The sequence below is a fragment of the Ammospiza caudacuta genome, chromosome 7 (genome assembly GCF_027887145.1).
Source record: "Ammospiza caudacuta isolate bAmmCau1 chromosome 7, bAmmCau1.pri, whole genome shotgun sequence".
NCBI lineage: Eukaryota > Metazoa > Chordata > Aves > Passeriformes > Passerellidae > Ammospiza > Ammospiza caudacuta.
Genome location: NC_080599.1, coordinates 18,871,179 through 18,896,518, shown reverse-complemented (window position 1 = coordinate 18,896,518; position 25,340 = coordinate 18,871,179). Strand labels below are relative to the sequence as shown.

General features: G+C 44.7%; 1 protein-coding gene across 1 annotated transcript; it reads right to left on the bottom strand.

Moving 5' to 3' along the window:
* Nucleotides 1-10,931: 10,931 nt before the first annotated feature.
* LOC131559650 (uncharacterized) lies at nt 10,932-23,742 on the bottom strand. Its single transcript, XM_058808066.1, has 4 exons — nt 23,605-23,742; nt 21,222-21,329; nt 13,766-13,808; nt 10,932-11,269 (listed from the first exon to the last, which is right to left on the bottom strand). Exons 1-4 carry the CDS (start codon nt 23,740-23,742, stop codon nt 10,932-10,934), a joined length of 627 nt encoding a protein of 208 aa, XP_058664049.1.
* Nucleotides 23,743-25,340: the final 1,598 nt, after the last annotated feature.

The following is a 25,340-nucleotide window of genomic DNA, read 5'->3' as shown; positions in this document are numbered from 1 at the left end:
CCCTTAAAAGCAACAGCCTGTTGCATGTTCATATACGTCATACATGATTCATAATTTCCATTCAAACACAGGATTCTGTCTGGGCAGTGCCAAATTCTTCCTCGGAATCCTGATGGTGTCATCCTGCCCAAGTGCGGCAGGAAGAATTTAATTTCTTCTGATAATGGAGCAATAAATTCTCTTTCTCTGAAAGATTCAGGTGTCCTGTGGCTGCTATCTGGCTGTGAGTCCTTTCTTTAGAAAAAGTATCCTACATAGCATAGTTTCTATTTTAACATTGTGTTAAAACCTAAAACTCTATTTAACACACTACTTAAGAAAATTAATACAGCTTAAATTTCTAACACAACACATATCATATTCATTTGAATATCTGCAAAAAGCCAATCATAAAATACACATTTTCCCACCGGAAGGCTTCTGGGAAGCACACACAGGCTGGGACAGCTCCTGGCTTGACAGCTTGTGAGAAATACATATTATATGATAGGCTTTTTGCAAATATTGAAATTAATATTGTATGTGTTATGTTAGAAAGTTATACTGCATTAATCCTATTTTCAGTAGTGTGTTAAACATAGTTATAGGCTATTATATAATATTAAAATAGAAACTATGTGATGTAAGATACTTTTTCTAAAGTTTCTTACATGACATAGCTGAAGGAATTTTATGCACAGACCTAACAGCAACAAGACACCAAAACCACCAAGAGAAGAATTATTGCCTCCTTACTGGGAAAGACCAGACTTGGTAGGGACCAAGATGACTGATTTACATGATGAGGGGGGGAAAGTTGATAATAACCAGGCAACACCCTTTGTTCGAAAATAATTTTTGAGTCCTGTATGAGATATGTGAATATGCAACAGCTTTTAAGAGTCATTCCTTTCTTAGTGAGCTGTGCTTTCAAGAGGAAAGCATCTGAACATTTGTAATTCTTTGCTTTTAATGTCCTTTATTTTCCCTACTCTGATTCTCCAAATTCTTATTGCTCTAATTTGTGTTATTATTTTTGTAACTATTTTAATACTCTCAAACTTATACAATTTTAAAACAAGTGATTGGCATTTTTCACAAGCTCCCCATGGCACAGGCCTAAATCACACACCATTGGGAGTCTGCACCACACACACCATCCCAAATGCATGGAAGGTCACCTTGTTTCAAACAAGAATTGTTGTGATTGAAAACCAAGCTAGCTTAGTCAGAGAACAGTCACAGTCATAAGGGAAGAAATCCTCTCAAGTAATGAAAAATGACCTTATCTGTTGAGGGCCCCCAGCTAGGCACATTGATTAAGGTGTTTTGCTCAGCACTGATGCCTATCAATGTCTCACTTCTTGTGAGTGTTTCCCTTGGGCCTAAGGCTGTGCTCTAACCCCAGCCTGAGGGAAACATTTTCTGGCCTTGTCCTTCTGGAGCATGGCTCGGAATGAGTGGCTTTGTCTACACCAGTTCTATCCTCAGAGCCAGCACTATGTGGTCACTGAGGCCCAAGAGCATGTGAGAGCAACTTGGTTTCTTTTCTTTGTCCTACTTCACACCCTCTGTCCCAAACTGAGCACAGTGAGTCAGACCTGGTGGCCTGAAACTCTGCTTTTCTCCTTGTCCTCCTGACCACGAGCATCAAAAGCATGAGTATGTTCAAATCCTTCAAAGGAAAGTACATTTGGTCTCATTCTTGCAACGCTTTTGCACTTGCACTTTCTCCAAACCCAGGAAACTGCAACAACAAATTCTGACAGACTGAGCAGGGACTGCGGTTACGGTATTGTGTCACAAATATCTGAGGATTGCCCATCTCAGTTTGGGTATTTCTGAGGCTGTTCAGCAATGCTTGCAGACTGTGAAAAATGCATATTTTATGACTGGCTTTTCACAAATATTAAAATGAATATGATATGTGTTGTGTTAGAAAGTCATGCTGTATTACTTTTCTTTAGTAGTGGGTTAAATATAATTTTAGGTTATAACATAAGGTTAAAATAGAAACTATACTTGGAAGATACTTTTTTAAAAAGAGAGGAATGAGGTACTCCCACAAAGAAAGCAGCCACCTGAATCTTTCAGAGAAAGAGAATTTATTGCTCCATTATCAGAAGAAATGAAATTCTTCCCACCTCGCTCAGCTCTGAAGATGCAGTCAGGATTCAGAGGAAGAAGCTGACACTGCCCAGACAGAATCCTGTGTTTGAATGGAATTGATGCATCATGGATGAGGTGTATGAATATGCAACAGGCTGTTGCTTTTAAGGGTTAATCCTCTGTTAATGTGGGTCCTTTTTTGGGCTTATTTTGCCCAGAAAGAGGTACCTGGACTGTCTGCAACTCGTTGTTCTTATTGTCTCATATTGTCCTAACCAAATTGTCCAAAGTTTTATTACTCTAATTATATTACTATTTTAATAACAATTTTATTACTATGAAACTTTTAAAGTTTTAAAAACAAATTACTGGCGTTTTTCACGGAGGGCTAATCACAATGCTCCTTGTGGATATGGTCTGTGAGTGAGGTTTTCCCAGGATCCCAAACACACAGTCCTGGGGAGTTTGTGTGCAGGAGCTGCTCCCAGCTCACCTGCAGGTCTGGAGCTTGCACCCAGCACAGCTGGAGGAGCCCCTTGTCTCTCAGCAAAGCCATGCTCACAATCTGCTTGGAAAACCCCTCAGAGCTTTCTATGTTCACCCTTTTCCTTTCACCCTTTGGTGATTTTGCCTCTCTCTGCTTTTTTGCTCAGCTGTACTTGCAATGTGAAGCGTGGCAGGTGTTAATTGTGCAGCACCAGCTGTTTCCACTCTGGGTTTTGATCATGATTCAGCCTCTTCTCTGGTCTAACACAGCTTTCTTTACTCAGCATTGTTGTGCTGACCTCAAATCTTGGGATGTTAGTGGTGGGGTTGGTGTTCACCTCAGACCAACACTGTAAGAGCCTGAATGAGGGATGTGGGACTCCAGGCAGCTCTCCAAAATGCAGTTTATTCCATCCAAGAGGTCACAGCAGTCCAGAGCCTGTGCCCACAGCTGTCAGCTCCAGCTGCAGGCAGGCCTGGAGACCCTTAGTTTAGTTTACAATGCATTATATACTTTCCTTTGCTGAGCATCTTAATACAGAAAAACCAATCTATACCTTAACTATTATCTCTAGCCTATCATAACTGCTATAATTACCATTTTCATGTTACTGTTCTCCAATCACTAAAAGTTAGTACATTACAGTTTAAGCTAGAAGTTCGTTTACAGTTTTCTTGCAGTGGAAAATTCTGAGACTTTTTTCTACTTGCAACATTGCAGGCTTGTTTGCCTGTGCTTTCTGCTTGGTAAAAACATCTTCTTGTTTGGGGTGGGTTTATCCTTTGCTCTGAGCCATAAAAACCCCTTCTAACCAACACACCCTTTGCCTTCTTGGTTATCCAGTAAGATTGGCTCAGCAATTCTTTTCTTCTGTATCAAAACTTGCTTTCATTTCTATTCCTTCTTTAGGTTCTACATTCAAAAATCTTTCTGCCAAGAACATACATATCTGTGAGACCTTCTTGTCAAACTTTCATCCTTCCCAACACAACACCTCCTGCAGACAGCTGGAACTTCTCTGGTCCAAACTCTGTAGATCCCTGTGGGAGTCTGCAGGGTCAGTGGAGGGCTCTGTCCCTCCATCTCTTTCTTTGCAGGTACTTTTGCAAACCCAGGCACAGGACACAGGTGTGTGTGACTGTACCCTGTGAAAAATGCGTATTTTATGATTGGCTTTTTGCAAATATTAAAATTCATATTATATGTGTTATGTTAGAAAGTTATACTGTGTTAATTTTCTCAAGTAGTGTGTTAAATATAGTTTTAGGTTATAACATAAGGTTAAAATAGAAACTGTGCTATGGAAGATACCATTTTTTAAAAGAGAGGAATGAGGTACTTGCACCAGATAGCAGCCACAGGACACCTGAATCTTTCAGAGAAAGAGAATTTATTGCTCCATTATCAGAAGAAATGAAATTCTTCCTGCCTTGCTCAGCCCTGAAGATGCAGTCAGGATTCAGAGGAAGAAGCTGACACTGCCCAGACAGAATCCTGTGTTTGAATGGAATTGATGCATCATGGATGAGGTGTATGAATATGCAACAGGCTGTTGTTTTTAAGGGTTAGTCCTCTGTTAATGTGGGTCCTTTTTTGGGCTTATTTTGCCCAGAAAGAGGTACCCGGACTGTCTGTAACTCTTTGTTTCTGTTGTCTCATATTTTCCTAATCCAAATTGTCCAAATTTTTACTACTCTAATTATATTACTATTTTAATAACCATTTTATTACTATTCAACTTTTAAAACTTTTAAAAACAAGTGATTGGTGTTTTCCACAACCACAACATCCAGGAGGGATCCTGGCTTTTCTGGGATGGCCCAGGTGAGGTTTCTGGCTGTGTTTGTGACAGCACAGGCAGTGCAAACATCAGGATCTGGCACATGGGCCATGAAGCACTGGCTCAGGAAGGCAGCACCCAGCCCTGCTTCTAGAAAGGGACATCTCTGGGAAAAGGATCAAGCAGAACACAAGGAGATGACTTGAGTTACTGAAACCAACTGGAAAGGCAGTGAGATTTTTCTCCTGCGAGCTGGAGCAAACCTTTTCTTGTAAAGTATGGATGCTGCTTGATAATCTGAGTCTTTTCAGAGTGGGTGAGCAGCCATCAGAGTAAGTTCTTCACATTTTCCAGGGTGGAACACACGGAACAACAGAACAGTTTAGGCTGGTGGTTTGAGAGGAAGTAGGTTTTCTGGGATATGCTGTGGTCACACCAGTGGGGTTCAGATTTGAATATTGGAAAAGGCTTTCAGACTATCAAGCCCAGATGTTATCCCAGCACATAGGAGGCATTAAAGAAGTTTCTTGCTGGGAGGTGTGTCAATGTCTCTGTGTCCTATGGAAAGTGACAAAGGCAGAAGCAGATCAACTAATGATTCAAAATGCTGCACGTAAACCCTAAAAAAGCCTGCAACCAAGTCTCATCTGTCTGTCCTCATTGGGTGGAGGCATTCTACTCACTTTTTGTGCTGGTGACAGTAAGCCAGATAAGCAGACACTGGCAGTAATGGAAACCTTGAATCAACAAAACGAGACAAAGGGAAGTGAGTCCTTTTAACTCCATGAGATAACACCAGTGATGTCTCAGGCATGCATTTGGTGATGAAATCATGGGGCTGCTGTATCCTTTATGAATCAGATCCTATGCTGGATTAAACATTTGTCCTTGCAGTGGGATCACTTCCACCTTTTCTACATCAGAAATGAAACAGGTCCCTGAGTTGCCAGGAAATAGGTGCAACTTTTTCCTCAAAGCAAACAATGAAAGAAATTATTAGGAAAGTACATCTGTGCCCACATCAAGTTTTGACCTGCCCCAAACTTTGCCCTGTGCCTTGGCTGGCCACCAAAGAACAGCACGGACTCCAAACCCCTGTGACATGCAGAGGCAGCAGAAAGTGCAGCAATGGGAGTGCTCCCGTGCTTGTGAGCACCTGGGGCTCCTAAACCCCCTTGGGCACCAGGTGAGCAAGAGCACAGAGCTGTCCTGCTGAAAAGGTAATTGTGCAAGAGGAGGAAGCAGTTCTTTGAGGAGGCAGTGGCAGTGTTTAGGTGTTTGCAGAGGTTTGGTTTACTGGCAGTGAGCTTACAGGAGAAACACTGCTTTAGTCCTACCTTCTGACTGTCCAACATTCCTAAAGTCCTAAGGACAGTCCGTCTATGGCCCCCTACCAGCTTCACATCTCTCCTGAGCTCGCCTGGGCTCTCTGCATAGTGTCCTTGCTCCCCTGGGACGGGTCAGCCAGCCCCACTGTCCTCTCCTGCCCTGGCCTGGGGCTTTTCTCATCCTCAGGCTCCTCCTTCCTGGTGCAGGGGGCACAGGGAGCCTGTCCCAGCCCAGCTTGTGGGGTGTGTTCTGCTCTGGGATGCTGAACAGCTGCCAGAAATTTGCCTTGCTGGCGTCTCCATGGGGAGATGTGCCCCCAGCCTCCACTCTGCTTGCTTGGCTCTATAGCCCTTAACAGATTTACTCATTTGCTTGGAGAACTGAGCCTTCAGCAGCCTTCCTCATTCCACTTGGAATATGAGCAGAGAGCCTCCAGATCCTCCCTGGCCTTAGAGCACAGAAGGCTGCAGATAAATCCTGTTACACTCACCACTGTTCTTTTCTGGCCTGTCACCAACTCCTCCCAGCCCTCAGTGTGTGTGTGTTGCTCAATTTGCTTATTTTGGTGGATTATTGCCCCATAGCTGGAAGCAAGCATCTCTAGGGCTGGTCTGGATCTCTTGGAAAACAGGAACCAACTGCCAGCTCAGAGATCAGCTCTGAAGTTAGAGATGGTGCTGAGAAAATTCTCATAAGTCAAACCCTCCCAATTAGTTGCTGCAGGAAGCTGCTCGAGTCTCTGTCATACTTTCCCATTTTGATTGTTGAGTAAGGAAATGAGATTCCTGTGCTTTCTGCTGCCTGAGCTGCACAGTGCTGGCTCCACAGCAGCAGCACCGGCTGCACTCTGCCAAGCACACCATGGCTTTCTCCTTCTCTGCAGTGCAGCTGACAGGCTGTGACTCACACTGGCTGATTAAACGTAAATGGCTCGTTAGCCATTATTACTGATAACCTACGCGGTAGAAAATGAGGTCATTGGCACACAGGTGGAAATGGACTGCGAATGTTTCCCCTCGTTTCTGGTGTGGGGAGAGGCAGCCTCCATCCCATCCTGCTCTGCCGCACCTTCCGCAGCTCCTTCTCCCCCAGGAGTGGCCGCGGCTCTCACATCGGCTGTGTCACCCTTAACGTCAGCCAGGAGAGATGGGAAATGTGAAAAATGCCCAGTTTATGATTGGCTTTTTGCAAATATTAAAATAAATATTATATGTGTTCTGTCAGAAAGTTGTGCTTAGTTAGTATAAAGTTAGTATTAATTTTCTAAAGTAGTGTGTTAAATATAGTTTTAGGTTACAACATAATGTAAAAATAGAAACGATGCTATGTAGGATTTTTTTTTAAAGAAAGGACTCACAGCAAGAAAGCAGCCACAGGACACCTGAATCTTTCAGAGAAAGAGAATTTATTGCTCCATTATCAGGAGAAACGAACTTCTTCCCACCTTGCTCGGGCAGGATGACACCGTCAGGATTCAGAGGAAGAAGCTGACACTGCCCAGACAGAATCCTGTGTCTGAATGGAAATTATGCATCATGGATGAGGTGTATGAATATGCAACAGGCTGTTGCTTTTAAGGGTTAATCCTCTGTTATTGTAGGTCTTTTTTTGGGCTTATTTTGCCCAGAAAAGATACCCGGACTGTCCATAACTCTTTGTTTTTATTTTCTCACATTATCCTAATCCAAATTGTCCAAATTTTTCTTACTCTAATTATATTACTATTTTAATAACAATTTCATTACTATTAATTTTTTAAAATTTTAAAAACAAGTGATTGGCATTTTTCACAAAAGGTTTATTAAACCTTATCAAAAATACAACAGAAGACCGAATAGAGAGAATATGACAGGATTTTTCCCACCATGTGCTCACCCTCACAATGGAGGTTTCGCCTTTTCACCCTTCAGCCCCTCCCAAAGTTCTGTCCATTGACCCCTTCTTTGCTGTCCAGTGGTGGAAATCAATTCCTTAAACCTTGACTGGAGGTCAGTTGCTGCCACAGTGACAAGATGTTCCTCCCAAACGTCCCAACTTCACCTGTCTCTTGATTACAACACAAGGGGCTAAAACAGAACTATGAATCTATAAAACTTTTCTTAACCTATAGACCTGATATTTGTCTGTTAATTGTATTACTCATCTATCACAGAGGACACACCACAAATCCCCTTTCCGTGACTGCAAGCACAGGAAAATGAATGTGCTGCCCCTCTGTAGTCAGGGATTGTCTCCAGGAGCTGCCCTGCACTTCCACAGCCCTGGCTTCAGGATGTCCTGGGGGCACTGGCCTGGCTGAGCAGAGCTGTAAGGTGGGACTCAAGCACCACCTGTGAACTCCTACAAGGTCCTAACAACCCCAGCAACAAAAATGGATGTTTCTCATATCAAAGAGTGTCAGAACCCAGGACATTGCTCTGGCTGCCCTGGAGGGCTTGAGACCCTGGCAGGGGGCTCAGAGACCTTGGCACGGAGTCACAAACACCTGTGCCTTTGATTTTAGCCCATGGAAACAATTAGCAACTTTGTGTGAAGAGTTACAAGGCACAAGAGTTTGAGTAGAATGACGGTGAATATGTCACAGGGTGAAAAGGTGGAATTTTGGGGTTTTTAGAATGGGGGTTCAAGAGGCAAGATGGAAGAATCTAGGAGTGTCCTGTTCTTCTTCTCCTTGTCCTCCATCTTCTGCTGGGATGGTGACATTTTTTGATTGGTTTAGAGTAGAGACAGAGTATCTAACATAGGTGATAGGTATTGGAAAATTATTGTAAATAAAGCACACGTAGTTCTTAGTATAAAAAGCCAACACCACCCCAAGGGCAGGGACTGTGCCACAACCCGACCTGCTGGACAGATCTCAGCAGGTCAGAGAAAGAATGGAACAGATCAGAGAAAATAAACAACCTTGAAAACCAGAGCTGAGGAATCTCAACTTTTCCTTCAAGCGTGGGGCTGGGAAAAAAAGACTCTTTAACACCTCAGGAGCCATTTCAGCAACACAAATCCAACAAAAGAGACTTTTAACCTGGTGGAAGAAAGGGGTCTCTGGACACAAACAAAAGCTGAGGGCACGGAAACTTACTGATGAGGACAGCCAGTCCATCAAGCAATCAATGTTGGGAGTTGAATCATTCCAACCTTTATTTCAGGGCAAGTGCAGGTGTATGTATAGATGCAGGTCAGTGGGATCAGTGAGGGAAATGCCCTCTCCTGCTCTAAACAAGAAGAAAGAGTGCAGCCTTCCAGAGAACAAATCCATTTGTGCTCTCCAGGCTTCATCTTTCGTGCTGTGCTGTGCAGCCCTGCACACACCACCGGCATGGCCTGCCCTGTGTCAGCATCAGCCCTGCACACCCTCCTGGAGAGCTGAAACAAAAGCTGAACTGTAAAAAAAGGAAATATGTGAAAATTTCATACAGTTTCCATAGCACAGGAAGTGTCTGCTCACACACTGAATGCATCATTCACCAGGCACTTCCAACCTCCTCCTCCCCCAGCCACCGCCTCCAAGGGGCACCACAAACCCAAATGTTGCAAAGGAAAAATTTATTATTTTTAGGAAGAGAAACACATTCTCAGTTCTGCTGGGGAGTGTGACAATCCCCAGCCTTGGGGCAGAGTGCAGATGCCTTCAGTCCCCGTGGTGGTGAGCGTGGCCAGTTAAAAACCCAAAATATCCCTTGATGATGAGCATCCTGTGGGTGCAAGTCAGCCACAGCTTCTCAGTGAGAGGAGAGAAGATGCTGCTTCTGGGCACTGCATGAGTTGAGTGCTTCAGCCAGTTTCCCCTGAGGCCCTGGCCTGGCCCAGGTGGGGAAGCTCCTTATCCTAAAGGCCAGGAAAGCTCTCCAAGGCCTGGAGCATGTCCTTAGCTGCCTGTGGCACCTGAGTCTGCTGGAGTGCTCAGCCACGAGTGTGTCAGTCCAGGTCTGGGTCTGCAAAGCAGGACCAGCCCAGAGCATTGGGAGCATTTTCAAAGAGGAGTTCAGTGCTGACAGCCTGGTCTGAGCCCTTCCCAGTGTTTCTAAGCAATCTGATGTAACATTCTTATGCCCATCATTTAAATACATAAATACTTCTAACAAAAGACTTTGGGGTGTGCAGCCAGCAGCGACACACTGAAATGTTGGTGGAGTTCTTTGGGAGACACAAGGTCAAAACCTGACAGGTGGTTAAAATCTGAGTTCTTTGGGAGACACAAAGTCAAAACCTGACAGGTGGTTAAAATCTGCCTTGCTGCAAGCAAAAACCCCCCAGGCTGGCTGTGCTGGGCTCAGGGGCTGCCTGCAGCATGGGCAGGACCTGTCTCAGCTGGATGAGCAGGGGTGAGCAGGGATGAGCAGCCCAGGGTCACTGAGGTGTGCCTGGTGCCCCGTGGAGGCTGTGCCTGGCAATCTCTGGTGCACACCTGTGGGACAAAGCCATGAGAACCATCAGGGTGCTCCCTGAGGAAAGGATGCTCACACCTGCAGCTTCCACCTGGTCTGTCAGAGACAGGTCACCACATCCAGCAGTCTTCATGTTTGCCCAAATTTTACGTGCCTGGGTCAAGCCAGTGTGTGTGTGCGCTTGAAGGACATTTTCCTGTGAGGCCTTACAGCAGATATTCCTTGGGCTCAGGCTTCAGCAGCCTGCAGACAGCTGGAACAGCTCTGCTCTCAAAGGCTGCTCCCCAAAACTCCACAGTCAGTGCTCCTGCTGCCCAGGGCAGTCCTGTCAGCTCATTTCCACACTCCACCTTCTCTCACAGCCCTTCCTCTCATCTGGCTCACTCCAAAGGCATTCCCTGCTGCCTCTTCCCTGCTTCCATCTTGCCAGGCAGATTTGTGCTCCTCCTGCTCCAAGTGGCTTCAAGACACTTGAGGTATCTTCCTGACTCACCAGACTTTTATTTGAGAAAAAAAAACAACACATTTCTACTATATACAGACCTTGTCAAGTAAATAGAGAATCCTGGGGTTTCTCTGAATATGAGCTAAGCTTGGGTGACTTTCTTTGGCTTTCATTTCTGTTCTTCTCAAGAGCTCCACGCATCCCTTTCCCCAGTGTTGGGAAGCTCCATCCTGGGTAGCAACTCAGCTGCACAGAGCTCCAAAGAGGCGAGTCTTGCACTAAATAAAGCCTGTGGTCCATCTGCATTCCCTGTGGTCCATCTGCACTCCCAGCCCAGGGAGGGCTCTAGAGCAGTCTGCCCACACAAGTCTCGGTAGGGAAGGCCGTGCTTTCCATGCTGCTCCAGCCCTGCAGCTAGAACTTGCTGTCAGCCACTAGCACCAGGCTGAGGGACAGGTCCCAGAGGGTGGCGTTGGAGCTGGTCCACAGCGCGATGCTGTTCTGCTCAAACAGGTAGAGCACCGTGGTGAGGTTCACTGTGCTCTCGCTGCCCTGCACAATCTGCTCCCACAGGATGCTGCTGCTGCCCTGCAGGGTCAGGTTCAGCCAGTTCTCCTCCTTCTCCAGGATGACGGTGCTCCTGAGGGACAGCAGGTAGAGGCCGTCACAAGGGACAAGGACGGAGCCGTTCCGGATCTGGATGGGCCCCGATTCCGCTGAGAGGTTCACGGCTGCTCCCCTGGTGGTCTTGCCTGCAATGCAAGGAGGCAGAGGTGATGCCCTGGGGACAAATGGCTGCTAGGAAATGGGCTGGTTTATGTGAAAAATGCGTATTTTATAATTGGCTTTTTGCAAATATCAAGATGAATATTATATGTGTTGTGTTAGAAAGTGATGCTGTATTAATTCTCTTAAGTAGTGTGTTAAATACAGTTTTAGGTTATAACAAAATGTTAAAATAGAAACTATGCTAAGGAAGATACTTTTTCTAAAGAAAGGACTCCCACCAAGATAGCAGCCACAGGACACCTGAATCTTTCAGAGAAAGAGAATTTATTGCTCCATTATCAGAAGAAACGAACTTCTTCCCACCTCGCTTGGGCAGGATGACACCATCAGGATTCAGAGGAAGAAGCTGACACTGCCCAGACAGAATCCTGTGTTTGAATGGAATTTATGCATCATGGATGAGGTGTATGAATATGCAACAGGCTGTTGTTTTTAAGGGTTAATCCTCTGTTAATGTGGGTCCTTTTTTGGGCTTATTTTGCCCAGATAGAGGTACCCAGACTGTCCTTAACTCTTTGCTCTTATTGTCTCATATTGTTTTAATCCAAATTGTCCAAAGTTTTATTACTCTATTTTTACTATTAAACTTTTAAAAATTTTAAAAACAAGTGATTGGCATTTTTCACAGTTTACACCTCCTGACTGCAGGGAAGATTGAAAAATATATAAAAAAAAAGGGGAGAGTAAAATAGAGGAGAGTAAAATAGAGAACAGGGCATATCAATGTGAGAAATGGATTTGTAGAGAATTCTCAAAGCCTAACAAGAGACTCACATAGCATACATCTGCATACAAAGTCTGAAATAAAAAATACTAAGTTAGGAATACCATAGAATAAGACAAACATTGTTGAGAAAGAAATAGAACTAGAAACAAGTTTCAAAAGATAGCCTTCCAAATAAGACTAAATGCTTTAGAGAAATAAAACAATGAAAAATACATGGTAGTAAAACCGGCAAAGAGTAATTTTAGATTATTAACTTTAAAGCATTTACAATATAGTGTAACAAAAACTAATAAACCAAGAAACATGTAATATATTGTAATTAAGAAATAATTAGGTTTTAATTATAATAACAGTAATTATAACGTCTGTATTGTCTCATCCTTCACATAAGACTAAAAATAAAATAAAAGTTTTTAAAACATCTCTCAGTTACTCCATCTCTAAGTCAAAAAAAAGCTTAATCCAACAGACCAGAGTTAAAATATTATCTACCATGGCCAGACATCATCCACCATGGAAATTTACAGCTGACCACTCTTGACCAAGCTGTGCCTTTTGGCACATGGTTTATGTGGATCGCTCCTCCAAATTTTTATTTATGCACAATTTACTTACTCTGTGTCTTAGAATACAGAAAAATACAGCAAGTAAAGCATCACTGTGAGTTTAAAAAGAACAGGTTCATAAAAATAACAGGAAAGTTAAGACAGTAAATAAGATGAGGAAAAGGCACCCAGAGCTGGATGACAAAAAGTGCTTTTTGTTGAGATGCTGGTAACATAAGCCTTTGTCTTAGGGTTTGTTGTGGGTTTTTGTTCTTTTGTTTGTTGTTTTTTTTTCTAGAAGACAAGAGGAAAGAGCAGCAAAGAGACAGAAGCAGAAGGAACTAAATAGTACAGAGCAGAAAAAGGAGAAATTATACAGGAACTTGTCAATGAAGGTTTTCAGGTGGAACGGAGCGCCGCGGTTCCCAGGCTCTGTGCTGCAGCCCTGTTCTCTCAGCACAGCAGCTGAAAACCCTGGGACACCCAGGGGCTCTGCAGGCAGGGAGCACAGCACCTCTGGGCTGGGGACAAACTTCCAAAGCTTTTCCCCCAAAGGACATGAGTTTCTATTAGGTCGGGCTCCCTGCTGCCTCGCGCTTTTAACTGAAAGCCAAACCGTCGATAATATTTTCAGTATTATTTAAAAAGTTTTACCGATTGGCTTTATCTCTGAGGTGTGACACCAGACAAAGCTCCAGCGTAGCTGGCACGCAGAGCAGCACATCTGATATGGTGTGTGCTCTCACCCACTCCTCCTGAGGAAATCATTTACATTTTTCATAAATCAGGAAACCATTGACTTGCTTTAGAAAAGCCCAAGAGCGTGCCACATGCATTCAGCAAATTGTCAAAAATTACTTTCTTGTTCATTCACAGAGTGAAAGGGTGGTCTGGGAGGCAGGTGAGAGCTGCAGGGATCCATGCAGATTTTCAGCTTTTGTTGTCCTGCTCTGGGAAAACCCAACTGTTTGCAGCACTGGGGCGGGCTTGGCCCCTCTCCCCTGACAGCTCTCAGAGAAACAGCCAGCACTGTGGCACCTGAGAGCCATTTGGGTATTTTGGGGGCCACAGGATGCCAGGGAGGTCCCTGGGGACCGTGGGAGGGTGGGGATCCCTCCCAGTGTGCCGGGGATGTGGGTGCTGCACTGGGACCACCAAGACTCCCCCAGGGTCCCCCCAACACCCACCTGAGTATCGGATGTGGGTCCACAGCGCTTTGTCACTCTGGGGCTGGAAAACAGAGCAGAAAAATCCTCGTTAGGGCACCGGGTGGCACCTCCCTGCTGCTGCTGCTGCTGCTGCCCTTCCATCGCCCTGCCAGGACCCTTCAGTCCCTGCAGGGGCAGAGCAGCGCCAAGGGCACGGCGGGAGCCTGGGCACAGAGCTGCTGCCAGCCAGCCCCCATGGGCTCGGGGTATGGCATTCACATGGAGTATTAGTTCAGCACTGTGGAATACTAGTTCATTATTGTAGGCTGTTACTTCATTGTTATGGAATATTAGTTCATTATTATGGAATACTAGTTCATTATTGTAGGCTGTTTCTTCATTGTTATGGAATATTAGTTCATTATTGCAGAATATTATTTCATTATTATAGAATATTAGTTCATTCTTATGGAATATAATTTCATTATTATAGAATAATTTTCCATTATTATGGAATATTAGTTCATTATTATACAATATTAGTTCATTATTACGGAATACTAGTTCATTATTATAGAATATTAGTTCGTTCTTATGGAATACTATTTCAATATTATAGAATTTTTAGTTCATTATTATAGAATAATTTTCATTATTATGGAATATAATTTCATTATTATAGAATAATTTTCCATTATTATGGAATATTAGTTCATTATTATACAATATTAGTTCATTATTACAGAATACTGGTTCATTTTTATAGAACATTAGTTTGTTCTTATGGAATACTATTTCAATATTATAGAATTTTTAGTTCATTATTATAGAATAATTTTCATTATTATGGAATATAATTTCATTATTATAGAATTATTTTCCATTATTATGGAATATTAGTTCATTATTATACAATATTAGTTCATTATTACGGAATACTAGTTCATTATTATAGAATATTAGTTCGCTCTTATGGAATGCAATTTCAATATTATATAATTTTTATTCCATTATTATAAAATAGCATTTCATTATTATGGAATATCATTTCATTATTATAGAATAATTTTCCATTATTATGGAATATTAGTTCATTATTATAGAATATTATTTCATTATTACGGAATACTAGTTCATTATTATAGAATATTAGTTCACTCTTATGGAATACAATTTCAATATTATATAATTTTTATTTCATTATTATAGAATAGCATTTCATTATTATGGAATATCATTTCATTATTATAGAATAATTTTCCATTATTATGGAATATTAGTTCATTATTATACAATATTCGTTCATTATTACGGAATACTGGTTCATTTTTATAGAATATTAGTTCGTTCTTATGGAATACTATTTCAATATTATATAATTTCATTTCATTATTATAGAATAATTTTTCATTATTATGAAATATTAGTTCATTATTATAGAATAGCATTTCATTATTATGGAATATTATTTCATTATTATAGAATATTATTTCATTATTATGGAATACTATTTAATTATTATAGAATACTATTCCATTATTATATAATTTTATTTCATTATTATAGAATATTAGTTCAGTATTACGGAATACTATTTCAAAATTATATAATTTTATTTCATTATTATGGAATATTAGTTCATTATTATGGAATAGTATTTCATTATTATAGAATTTAATTATATTATAATTTATTATTATTATTATTATTATTATTATTATTATGTAATAAAAGAGCAAGCAGCAAGGAAAACATAAAAGATATTTCTCTACCTATCCTAAAATACCCTAATCCCAAAAAAACCCACTACTTTTAACCTTCATCCATTAAAAAAACTTCCAAAACTTTAAAATAAATTAAAATCTACAAATATATGAAGTAAATAATAATATAACTTATCACAAAATAAAAACCGTAAAATTAAATTTTAAAAATAAATAAATTATATAAAATATAAAAATATAAATTCTATAAAAATAAATATAAAAATTAAAATATATTAAATTAATAAATTATAGCTTAATGATTTATAATTTTACAAATTTGTTTATTAACTAATTATTCGTAAATTTTAACACATTAATAAATTAATGATTAATATATTAATGAATATTAAAATAAATATTAAAATAAATAAAGAACAAAATTAAAAATTTAAACATTATCTAATATCTCCTTCTTATTCTTCATCTACTCAATTTTTACAATATTAAAACCACAAAATAGTTAATTTTAAAAAACACAAAGAAATATTATATACATAAGCAAAATATTATTAATAAAAATTAAAATACATTCCAAAAATAAATTAAACAAAGTAACTTTAAAAAAACTTATATCTCTATAAGGTTTTTATACATTTTATACATTTTTATACTTTCAATACATTCTCTTGATACACTAAATCTAAAATATAAACAACGTACAAAACTTCTAATTAAAAAAAAAAAAAAACCCAAAAAATTAAAAAACCCAAATATGCCATCCATCTCTCATTCCTAACACAAAACTTTATAAAAATCTTCCCATTAAAAAAAAATAAAATCCATCAGGACCTTGGGGTGCAGAGTCCTTTCTGCCTGAGCCTGGCATGGAGCAGTGGCAGAGGGCAGAGCAGGGGCCAGGCTGCTGTGCCACCCCCCTGCAGGGCACCAGGACTTCGTACAGGAATGTGCCCTTTGTTAACAGAGTGACAAAACTGTCCTTTGTCCCCTCAGAAAGGAAATGAGCCTAAAAGTTTATTTCCTCAATTAGGTGAAAAGATATCTCATAGGACTTGGAGGGCTTCACTTCAAACTTAAGGATAGTAAATTGAATAGGAGCCAAAAAATCTTGCTTGAGCAAAAGAGAAAAAGAAGAGAATAAAGAAACTTTTGTGAGGTGTTTTAGCAGGGGCAAGGACCTCTTGCACCTGGCTCAGTTTTTCTCTGTAAAGAGTTTTGTTATTTTGCCTTTTACTGAAAACCTGTTTGTTTCCAACACTGCCACAGGAGCCATCCTGCTGATTTGATGCCTTCGGAGGTAGCTGAGCTATCTTGGGTGTGAAACTGATCTCCAGGAGCTCATGAGACCCCTGTTCCAGGTGGGCCTGCCTTTGGGGCTCGGTGCACTTTGGCTCAGGCCCTTACTGGATCTGTGGGTCCCTCAGAGGCTCTTCAGTGCACTGGGATGGGTTTAAAATGGACCGGAGCACCTTTGCTATGTGAAAGAGTTGGGGTTGTTCAGTGTGGAGAAGGAAAAGCTTTAGGGAGAGCCCAAAGCACCTTGGAGAACCTAAAGGGGCTACAAGAGAGTTGGAGAGAGAATTTGACAAGGGCTTGGAGTGATGATGGTTTTAAAATGACAGAGGGCAGGTTTAGGTTAGGTATTAGGAGGAAATTCTTCCTAATTTTGGTGGTGAGGCATTGGTGAGGGTGCCCAGAGAAGCTGTGAATGCTCCATCCCTGGAAGTGTCCAAGGCCAGGTTGGAAGGGACTTGGGGCACCCTGTGACAGTGGCAGGTGTCCCTCTCTGCTTATGGCAGAGGGTTGGAAAGACATTATCTTCATGGTGCCTTCCAGCCTAAATCATTCTGTGACCCTGTGATTTGTATTTTATGAATGTAACAGAGAAAGTGAATGCAAATATAGAAGTGTGTATCTTACTGCTCAGATATGCAAAACACCAAGTTTGTGCATTGCATTTTTAAATCTGAACTTGGCATCTCGAACTTGTCTCTCATAACCACAGGAGGCCCAAATCTGCAGTCTCTACACAACCACAAATCTTCAGCCTTTTGCCTGATTAAAGGGTGAATATTGGGCTCTGTGCTCTGTGATCTTCTCCTTACCCGTGCCAAAGGCTCCCTAAGGGAGAAGGTGTGATATGAGATGGGGATGGGGCTGGATTTGGGCTTGGTGGCACAGGGAGAAGGTGGGGACGGGGCTGGCTTCAATGGATTTGAGCTCAGTGTCACAGGGAGAAGGTGGGGACTGGGCTGGCTTCCATTAATTTCGGCTCAATGCCACAAAGGGAAGCTGTGCCCATGAGATGGGGATTGGGCTGGCTTCCCTGGATTCGGGCTCGGTGGCACAGGGGGACAGGGAAAGTGCAGGGTGTGAGCACAGAGTATGTGCAGGGTGTGAGCACAGGGTGTGTGCAGGGTGTGAGCAGGGTGTGAGCACAGGGTGTGTGCAGGGTGTGAGCACAGAGTGTGAGCACAGAGTGTGAGCACAGGGTGTGAGCACAGGGTGTGAGCACAGAGTGTGAGCACAAGGGAGCACAGGGTGTGAGCACAGGGTGTGTGTGCAGAGTGTGAGCACAGAGTGTGCACAGAGTGTGAGCACAAGGGTGTGTGCAGGGTGTAAGCACAGGGTGTGTGCAGGGTGTGAGCACAGGGTGTGAGCACAGGGTGTGTGTGCAGGGTGTGAGCACAGGGTGTGTGCAGGGTGTGAGCACAGGGTGTGTGTGCAGGGTGTGAGCACAGGGTGTGAGCACAGGGTGTGTGTGCAGGGTGCGAGCACACAACGTGAGCACAGAGTGTGAGCACAGATTCCCTGCACGGTGTGAGCACACAATGTGAGCGCAGCCTCTCCGCAGGCTCGGGGCAGGCAGGGGGAGGCTGCGGAGCTGGGAGCGCTCAGTGCCGGGCTGAGGAGGAGCCGGAGCTGGCAAAGCTGCTCTGGCACCCTCTAGTGCTGCCTCGGCTGCTGCTCCGTGCCCGCGGGGCTGGGGCCGCTGGCACACACAAGATTCATCGCCCGTGAGTGGCTGGAGCTGCCTCCCTTGGCATCACCGTCCCTTCCCACTGCCTCCGCTCCGGTCTCACGCCTGATCTCCCTCCTAAATGCACAAGCATTTCTCTCCTGCCTCACACAGCCGGGAATTCCAGGTAGTTTCTCAACAAGGCAAGAGCAAAGCACTGAGCACATGTCTGGGGTCACGCAAGGTCTGCCACCATCTGTGTGATCTGGCCACTGATGGACAGGGTGTAGCCAACAAAGACAAACTTGTTGCATTTATAACAATACCGACCCCATTGGCACTAAAGCAAATTGCCTGTTTTATGTATCTCTTGCAGTTACTGTGTGCTCTCAGAGCTCTGTGCAGCTGCCTGCTGGTAAATCCTGCTGAGGACACCACGTACTGGTGGCACTGTTATTGACCTCTGTTTCTCCACTCTGCCTTCGCAGGGCATGAGGAAATGTGCCAGGAGGGCTGAGGACACGGAGCTGCTTCTTCCTGAGAGCCTCAGGTTCCCCTGTGCCATTTACACACACCACAGACCTGCCCTGCCTGCTCTGGATCCCCAAACAGGGACTCTGCTGGCTGGGACACTGTCCAGGGCCATCCCACCTGGCACCAGCTTCAGGAATAAGCACAAACCTCAGGGGCTGGCTGAGGGCTGTGTCACACGTGGAGGTGTCCCACAGGTGGCAGGTGACACTGCCCTGGCAGTGGGGCTGCACCTTCTCCTCGCCATGATCAGGGATTTCACCTCCCAAGCGAGAGGAAAGCTGTGGCAAGAGAAGGCAATTCCAGCAGATGCAAAAGCAGATTATCAGTGACCTTTTTATTAACTTCCTCATTTGGAAATCTCAGCTGGGGTTTGTTCTCCTAGCAGCACCATGACAGAAATGAGATCACTGTCCCTTTTTGCTAAGCACAGTCCAGGCTGCAGATGCTGCCTGTGCTGAGGATGGGCCATGACATTATTCAGGCTCTGTTTTCACAGAACAGCCCAGGAGGGATTTTTTTAATAGCTGTGTTTCCACAAGGACTCTGGAAAGGAATCAAATACAGTGTCTCTGTGAAAAAACACAGTTATTCCCTTGTAAATAAAGTTAGCATTGCCCTCTGCACCTTGGAGGGCAGGGAGAGCCCCTCATTCACCCCATGGGCAGCACCCCAAGCCTGCCTCTCTCACACTGCTGTGCCTTAATTTCACAAATATCCCTAAACTGCCCAAAAAGCCCAGTCAGATCCAAGCTGCTGCCTCTCCAGGAGATATTTGTGTGGCCAGTTCATGGTTATCCAGCTGAGCCCTGTGGCTGCACTGCAGTGAAATCTCCCCATGTGCCACTCCTGCACGGAGCAGGGCACTCCAAACAGGACACCAGGCTTGTCTGGTAAAACAACACAAATAATAGTCCTAACCCTGTGGTTAGCAAGTGTTTCAAACTGAAAAGGTCCTTTGGGGATTCTCAGGACCTGGATTTCTCATCTGTTGCCATTGCTGCTGCTGGAGCCCCTGTTTCAGTTATTTCTGTGGAGGAAGAGAAGCTCCAGAATGTTCTGTGTCCCCTGGGCTGCTGCTGCTCCCTTGGGCTTGCAAGGCTCCCAGGCAGCAATGCCAGGCCCTGTTCCCTTCCTCTGGAGCATTTTTACAGAGGAGCCAGAGGCTGGGAGATGCTCAGAGTGTGAGCTGGGAGAGGTTCCTGCGCCCTGAGCACTGGGATTGTGTGCCCTCCTCTGCTGCCTTGCAGTGCAATCCTCTCTCCCAAGGCACGGCAAGGAGCAGAGGGCTGACCTGAATGATAAGTGTTATCTTTCAGTGTTATCTGGGTGGTTGTTCTGCAGTTTAATCGCCCCTGTGAGCCTCGGGGCAGTGGCAGCTGTGCAGAGCACAGGGTTTCATTGAGCAGCATGAGGAGCAGGAGGCCATGGGTACGTGCCTGCCTTCCTTCTGTGCCCAGCCTGGGTGGGAGGAGAGCAGGAACTGGGCTAAAACAAAGCACAACAAGCTTTAAAGTGGCGCAGAGCTCCTGGAGAAGGAGTGGGAGGAGAAATTGCAGCTCTGAAGCAGCAGTGAGGGGTTGTTGACAATCCAGCAGCCTGTGAGCACGTGAGAGAGGCAAACCAACCCATCTTTGCTCAGCTTGTGTGGAGCACTGTGAGCCCCAAGCACTTCTGGCATTTGTCCTGCTTGCTCAGGTGCTTTGGGCACACAGAACTCTCCCTGCACACCCCAGCCCTGCTCAGGCAGGCACAGAAGGAGCTGCTGCTCCCAACCCAGGCTGAGAGCACCCAAAGGTGTCAGGAGGTCCTGCTAGAGCTGTCCCAAGGGTGACTTGCTTTCTCACACATCTGCTTGCCTTTTAGCACACTCTGCAAGTTCAGGAGGGGTTTATGAGCACACTGGGTTGTTATTCACACACTCAGTCTCATTCAGTTAAATGGAAATATGCACAAGTCACTGCAGAGAGGGGCAAGAGTGGGAGGGAGTGAGACCTCTCTCCCCAGGGGCAGTGTAAAAAGCATTATTGGAACAGCCACTCTGCTGGAAACTTGGGCCCAAACCCTGCACTGGGCAACACTGAATGTCATTTTGAAGGCAGGCAATTGAAATAAAAATAAAATAAATTTTAAAAAAATATGCTATCATACAGAAGGGATTAAGAAGGGATAGGGATAGGGATGAACTTAGAAGGTTTTTTCTTTTCTTAAAACAAAAAAGAAGATAAGCCTATGGAAAGCCTTTGAGGGCAGCAGGCAGAGGCTGGAGCTGAGCTCTTACCTTGGAGGGCCGCAGGAAATGCACTCCCAGGTAGATGAGGCAGGCGAGCAGCAGAACCCACTGAGCCAGGGCAGAGATGAGGTGCAGGGAGCTTCTGGCCTGCCCTCCCTGCCAGAGCCTCCCCTCCTGCTCTGCTGCCTCCCTCGGCTGCTCCAGCTGCTGCCCCGGCTCAGCGTCCGTCCGTCCGTCCATGCCAGCCCCCCCTTCCATCCCAGGGGCCTGGCTGGGAGCAGGGCTGGGAGGGAGCTCCTGTCCCAGAGCAGAGATGAAGTGAAGGCAGAGCCTTCAGGAGATTGCTTTATGCACACAGAAGCAGGCGGGGGAACTTCTTTGTGACTAATCTAAATTTCCCCTTCCTTCCTTTCTTTCTTTCTTTCTTTTCTTTATTTTTTTTAATTTTTTTTTTTTTTTTTTTTTTTTTTTGGTTTTCTGTGTGAATGTGGGGGCTGATTTATTGCATCCCAGTTCAGTTTTGAGCAAGGAGAGGTGTTTATGTCTTTCATAGCCTCAACTGTGGATGTGTTGATATGTGTTCTTTCCAATAATAACGAAGACTTGGGTGGACAGTGCTTGTCTTCTCTCAGACTTTTTTGAGTAAGACCTCTCACCTCTCTGCTCACCCTCAGGTAGAGTTTACAGGGCTGGCTCTCTCCTTTCTAGCATCCTGTATTGCTCCTGAAATCTCTTTTCTGTAAAGAAGCAATGATTAGGGAAGGATGTGGGACAGGTGGAGAGCATGAGGGATTGGAGAGAAAACATTCACTTCCCTTTTCACGATTTTCTTCTGCTTTTAAAACCTTGGGATGCTGTGCAAGAAAACTGAGAACTGTTTGAGAAAACTGAGAACTGTTGGAAATGTGTAGTCCCTAAGATGCCTCCAGAGGGGCATTTCCTGGCCGTGCAGGCTGCTCTCCTGGCAGAGACAGGGGACAAGGGACACCTTGGGATGCCTTTGGTTGGTCCCTTTGTGCCTTTTACAAGTGACACACAGAGCTGCCAAATGTCAATTTGGGTCCACCTCCCGTGCTTATTTTGGGTGGCAGACTTTGCATCTCTCTTTGGGGGCAGTCCAGCACTGCTCTTTCTGCTGCTCCTTTGTGCTGGACTTTTTTCTGCTGTAAATTACCAAATGTGACCAAAGTCAGGCGCTGCCTTTTCCTGGTGAGGAAGGAGCCCACTGGGAGTACAAATACCTGCCTGCCTTCTAGGGATGAGCTGGCAGAGAGTTTCCCTTCCCCAAAATGTGCCCTCTGAACCTGTCACGAGGCACATGTCCTGTCATGTCACCTGCAGGCAGAGCAGGCAGGAGCAATGGGCTCTGATGTGTTCTCCCATCCAGGCAAGGATGTTCCCTGTGAACGTGAACCAGATGAGGAGGGGAGGGCTGAGCTGGGTGGGAGCTGCTGTGAGGACACCCCAGGCTGGGCTGAGGGTGGGTGAGTCAGGAGCACACCCTGGTTTGGCTGCAGAACACGCCACAGGTAATGGAAGCTGAGTGAAGAAGGTTCAGCTTCCACATCTTCCCACTGGTACGGAAATCCTTGTTCCCTTCCCAGCTCTGGTCAGTGCTGGGAGTGCTGGAGCTCCTGCTGAGCCCCAGGAGCAGCCCTGAGCCCACTTCCTCCAGCAGGAGCACAGCAGGCAGGGCTGGGGCTGCCCCAGAGCAGCTCCTGGGGTGCAGAGCCTGAGTTTGGGGTTTGTGTCCCACAGCACCAAAGGGAACTCGGGCTGGGATGGGAGCCAGCCTTGGCCAGGCCCTGCAGAGGAGCGAAACACTGCCTTGGGGGCAGCAGGGGTGTGAGCAGGATTGTTTGCTTCATTGGATCTGCAATCATGTGTTGGCATGATGAGGAAAGATGCTCTGAGTGCTCCCAGCCTGCTCCCTCCATGAAAGGAAAGTTGGGCTCATTGCTCAGCTCCTGCACACACACCAGGAGGCTGAGCTGAGACACCCCAAACCCCATGCAAGGCTGGGATTCCCACATTTTACACACCTGCCTGGGAACCAGACACGAGCTCATCCCCATCTCCATCTCCTCTCTCCCTGATTTTAGATTCTGTACTGGTTTTCTTCCTAAAACCCTAAAAAAAACCAAAAAAACTCTCTGTGAAGGTTGTGCTTATGTATTTCTGGAATTGTCTCGTCATTTCTGCACTCCCCAGAGCAAGTGTGTCTGAGCCTGAGTTAGCAGCACTGGCAGCAGGAAAGCTGCACTTCGGGTGGTGTCCTTGGAACGGTATCCAGAACAGGAGAGAGGACAACACCTCTACAGGCACCACCAACACCTCCAGGGGCATCGCAAACACCTCCATGGGCATCACAAACACTTTCAGGGCATCACAAACACCTCCATGGGCATCACAAACACCTCCAGTGCATCACAAATGCCTTCAGGGGCATCACAAACGCCTTCAGGGGCATCACAAACACCTCCAGGGACATCACAAACACCTCCAGGGACATCATAAACACCTTCATGGGCATCACAAACACCTCCAGGAGAATCACAAACTCCTTCATGGCATCACAAACACACCCAGGGGCAGCACAAACAGCTTGCACAGGCTCTTGGTGGCTTTGGTTGCTCTCAGCTTCTCCTCCTGCCTTGCACATGCTGCCTGGAGGCTTTCAGAGGCTCTCCTCTCCCTCTGCATCCTCCCAGGCCTTTGGAATCCTGACACATCCCAGACGCACTGCACACAGCCAGCACTTCCCAAAATCTGCCTCGCTCATCAGAAGGGAATAATTTGGCAGAATTCATTTGGCTCCTCCTCCACAGAGGCCCTAAAGTTGGAGTTTTTGGGGTTTTGCCTGAACCTTTGGCAGCCAGCAGGTCACTGTGGTGAGCAGCAGGCTGGCATGGCTTTGGCCACGTGCTGCTGTGGCTGCCTTGTCATTATCGTCATTTTCCAAAGAAATTCCTCTGGGTGACACACACACTGGAGCTGCATTCCAGCAGGGACTGAGGGAAAGCAGGGCAGGTTGTTTGGGTTTGACAACAATCCAATCTCTCCCACATCAGTCCGTCATCTCTGGGCTTTCCCACACTGGGGAGCTGAGTGATTTAAACCTGTGCCTGAAGGGTGCTGGTTACACCAAGGCTAAATCCTGCAGTGCCCACAATTCTCAGGATCTCTGCGGCTCAGAAAGACCCCAAGATGTGTTAAAGTCTCTTTTCCCAGCCTGGTGATCGAAGAAGGGGTCAGAGCTCTTCAGTTCTTGTGATGGTGTTCACAGGGGTTCTTGCATGAAGGGAGAGACGAGGATCTGACTCCATGTTTCAGAAGGTTTGACTTATTATTTTATGATATATATTATATTAAAACTATACTAAAAGAATAGAAGAAGAGATTTTATTAGAAGGCTAGCTAAGAATAAAATAGAATAATAAAGAATGATAACAAAAGCTTCTGTCTCAGACAGAGAGTCCGAGCCAGCTGACTGTGATTGACCATTAATTAGAAACAACCACATGAGACCAATCCCAGATGCACCTGTTGCATTCCACACCAGCAGGTAATCAATGTTTACATTTTGTTCCTGAGGCCTGTCAGCTTCCCAGGAGGAAAAAATCCTAAGGAAAGGATTTTTCATGAAAGATGTCTGCAGCAAGTTCTCATTCTCAAGGTTGTTTATTGTTCCTTATCTATAAAATTCTTTCTCCTGCCCTGCCAAGGTCCATCCAGCAGGAAAGACAGAGGCACTCTGCCTCCCCCAGGGCAATGTTATGTCTTTATACTAAAAACTATGTGTACAATATTTACAATTACTTCCCAATACCCATCACCTATGTTAGACTGTGAGCTTCTACTCTAAACCAATCCAAAAATTCCAACATCACCCAGAAGATGGAGGCCAAGAAGAAGAAGGAAAAAGGACAAGGCACGCCCAAATTCCTCCATCTTGGGATCCCAAGCCCCCATTCTGAAACCCTCAAAAATCTATTTTTCACCCCGTGACAAACTATTATTCTACTTAAACTCTTTTGACTTGCAGTTCTCTATATAAAGGTTGGTAATTGTTTTTTCCATGGGTGAAGATCAAAGGCTCAGGGGTTCTGGGCTCTGTGCCAAGGTCTCTGAGCCCCCTGGCAGGGTCTGGAATCCCCCAAGGCAGCC